This window comes from Echinops telfairi, unplaced genomic scaffold (assembly GCF_000313985.2).
Source record: "Echinops telfairi isolate 266 unplaced genomic scaffold, ASM31398v2 ScPeMD7_7468;HRSCAF=8506_0, whole genome shotgun sequence".
NCBI lineage: Eukaryota > Metazoa > Chordata > Mammalia > Afrosoricida > Tenrecidae > Echinops > Echinops telfairi.
The window spans coordinates 53,425,227-53,427,283 of record NW_022111369.1 but is presented as its reverse complement, the minus strand read 5'-3'; the positions used below and the strand labels follow the sequence as shown (position 1 = coordinate 53,427,283).

General features: G+C 45.6%; 1 protein-coding gene across 1 annotated transcript in view; it reads left to right on the top strand.

The window, feature by feature from the left end:
- The first annotated feature begins 168 nt into the window (after positions 1–168).
- The window catches only part of PDS5A (PDS5 cohesin associated factor A), a 144,723-nt gene continuing 142,834 nt past the window's right edge, over positions 169–2,057 (top strand). Inside the window, exon 1 of the mRNA XM_045284096.1 lies at positions 169–345. Coding sequence (XP_045140031.1) covers positions 205–345 — 141 coding nt within the window. The 5' untranslated portion in view covers positions 169–204. The remainder of the gene's footprint in view (positions 346–2,057) is intronic.

Sequence of the window (2,057 nt, the reverse complement as noted above, 5' to 3'; positions counted from 1 at the left end):
GCCGGGGCAGGCCGGCCCCCGGGGAGAGCTCCGTGGCGGGGCCAGTCGCCCGGCCCCGGCCTGTCGGGAGAAAGGGCCCTTTCTGGATTGGAGATTTTTTGAAATGAAAAAAGAGGTTACAAAGTCGCCCCTTTCCCGCTGAACTTTTGTTTTCTGACCGATAGAGGCCGGTAGAGGACTGTGAAAGAAAAGTTGTCCCCCAGGATGGACTTCTCCACCACGCAGCCCAAGCCTGCCACTGCCCTCTGTGGCGTCGTGAGTGCCGACGGGAAGATCGCCTACCCGCCGGGGGTGAAGGAGATCACCGACAAGATCACCACGGATGAGATGATCAAACGGCTGAAGGTAGGCGGCCGGCAGGTCCCTGCAGGCAGGGCTTCACTCTGGGGCCGAGAACTCCACTGCTAGGCGGGGCCTTTTAGGAGTCGCCCGAGTGGTGCAAGCAGTGAAGTGCTGGGCTGCCAGCACATAGGTTGGCAGAGGCGCCTTGGCTGACAGGCCTGGCGATCTGCTTCCTAAAGGTCAGCTGTGAAGACCCGGTGGAGTAGTTCCACTGCACACATGTGAGTGGCTTATTTGAGAGCTTCACCTCCAGAGTTTGGGGGCTTCTAACCTCCCGATAGCGCCTTTCCTATTTTGAATATGCCTTTGAGTACGTTTCTTAGGGATGTATCTACTGTCGGGAATTTGAAGGAGGATGTTTGGGGTTTTTTAAATCGTACTGTTTTTCAAGTGTATGAATTGCAAATATTTTTAAATTTTTTTCTTTGAAATGCGTTATTTAATGGGAGTATTGTTCAGTTGCTTGGCATTATGCATTGACAGTAGATTTGCTCTGGAAGGTTTGTATTGATAATTGACATCAGCTTCTCAGAGGGCTGACTTAGATGCAAAGAGAATTTTTTTTAATTGCAACTATATTCTAAAATCTAGAAGCTTAAAAAATATATTTGATATAATTAAACTTTGCCAGAAGGTACTGAGTTTTCAAAGTTTAGGCTTGATGTAAAATGATGATTTAAGTCCATATGTTCAAAGAGATTTTAAGCGAGCATATTGTGGGTATTTTTCTTAATAGGGTGTCTGCTTATTTAGTTTTAAGCATGGTGAGTGTGAGGTCCACGTTCTAAGTTTCAGCCTTATGTTGATCTTTTGGTTTCTGCTTCATGGACGTAAACTGTGGTCCTTATAAAATAAAAGATCATTTTTATGTGAACAGATCAGCTGAAAAGCAGTACTTATCTGCCAGAGTGACTTTAAATACCTCCCAACAGACATTTGGTCACACAGAGGACATTTTGGTTGTCACACCTGGAGTCCAAACTAGGGTAGGCAGGGAGTGCAGGTGAAAGGTGGAGAAAATTTCTGGTAGGGCTACAATAATGGTGGGTCAGTGGTAGAATTCTCATCTTCCACGTTGGTGTCTCGGCTTTGATTTCTACACAACCCATTTGTCAGTGGAGGCTTTGCTTGTTGCTGTCATGCAGCTTTCAGACAGACAAACTAGGAAGAAAGGCTTGACAATCTACTTCCCAAAAGTTAGCTGATGAGACCTCCACGGAGCATCCGGAGGAAAGTCACTATGAGTGGGGAAGTGACTCCACAGCCCCTCACAACAAAATAGCCAGAGTGATCCAAGAGACATTACAGAGTTAGAATCAATTGGGCTTAGTGGGAGGTGAGGGAGAAAACAATGTTTCTACCTTGGGCATCTGGGTCAGAATGTATGTGTAGAGATACAGTACCTAACACATCCATACACTGTTGTATTCTAAGGAATATTTTAAGTATTCTTGTATTTTAGCTTTAAAAAAAAATGTAGATTTTGTAATGTGTTTACATCTTAAGGAGCCCTGGTGGTAAGAGTGGGTTGTGCATGATGCTGCCAACCATAGTTTTAGCAATTCGAAACTACCAGCGCTCCTTGGAAGAAAGGTGAGGCTTTTCGCTTCCCTAAAGAGTTACAGTCTCAGAAACCCTCAGGGGCATTTCTACTCTGTCTTCCAGGGTTGCTATGGATCAGAACTAGCTCAATGGCAGTGAGCATATTTCCCCCC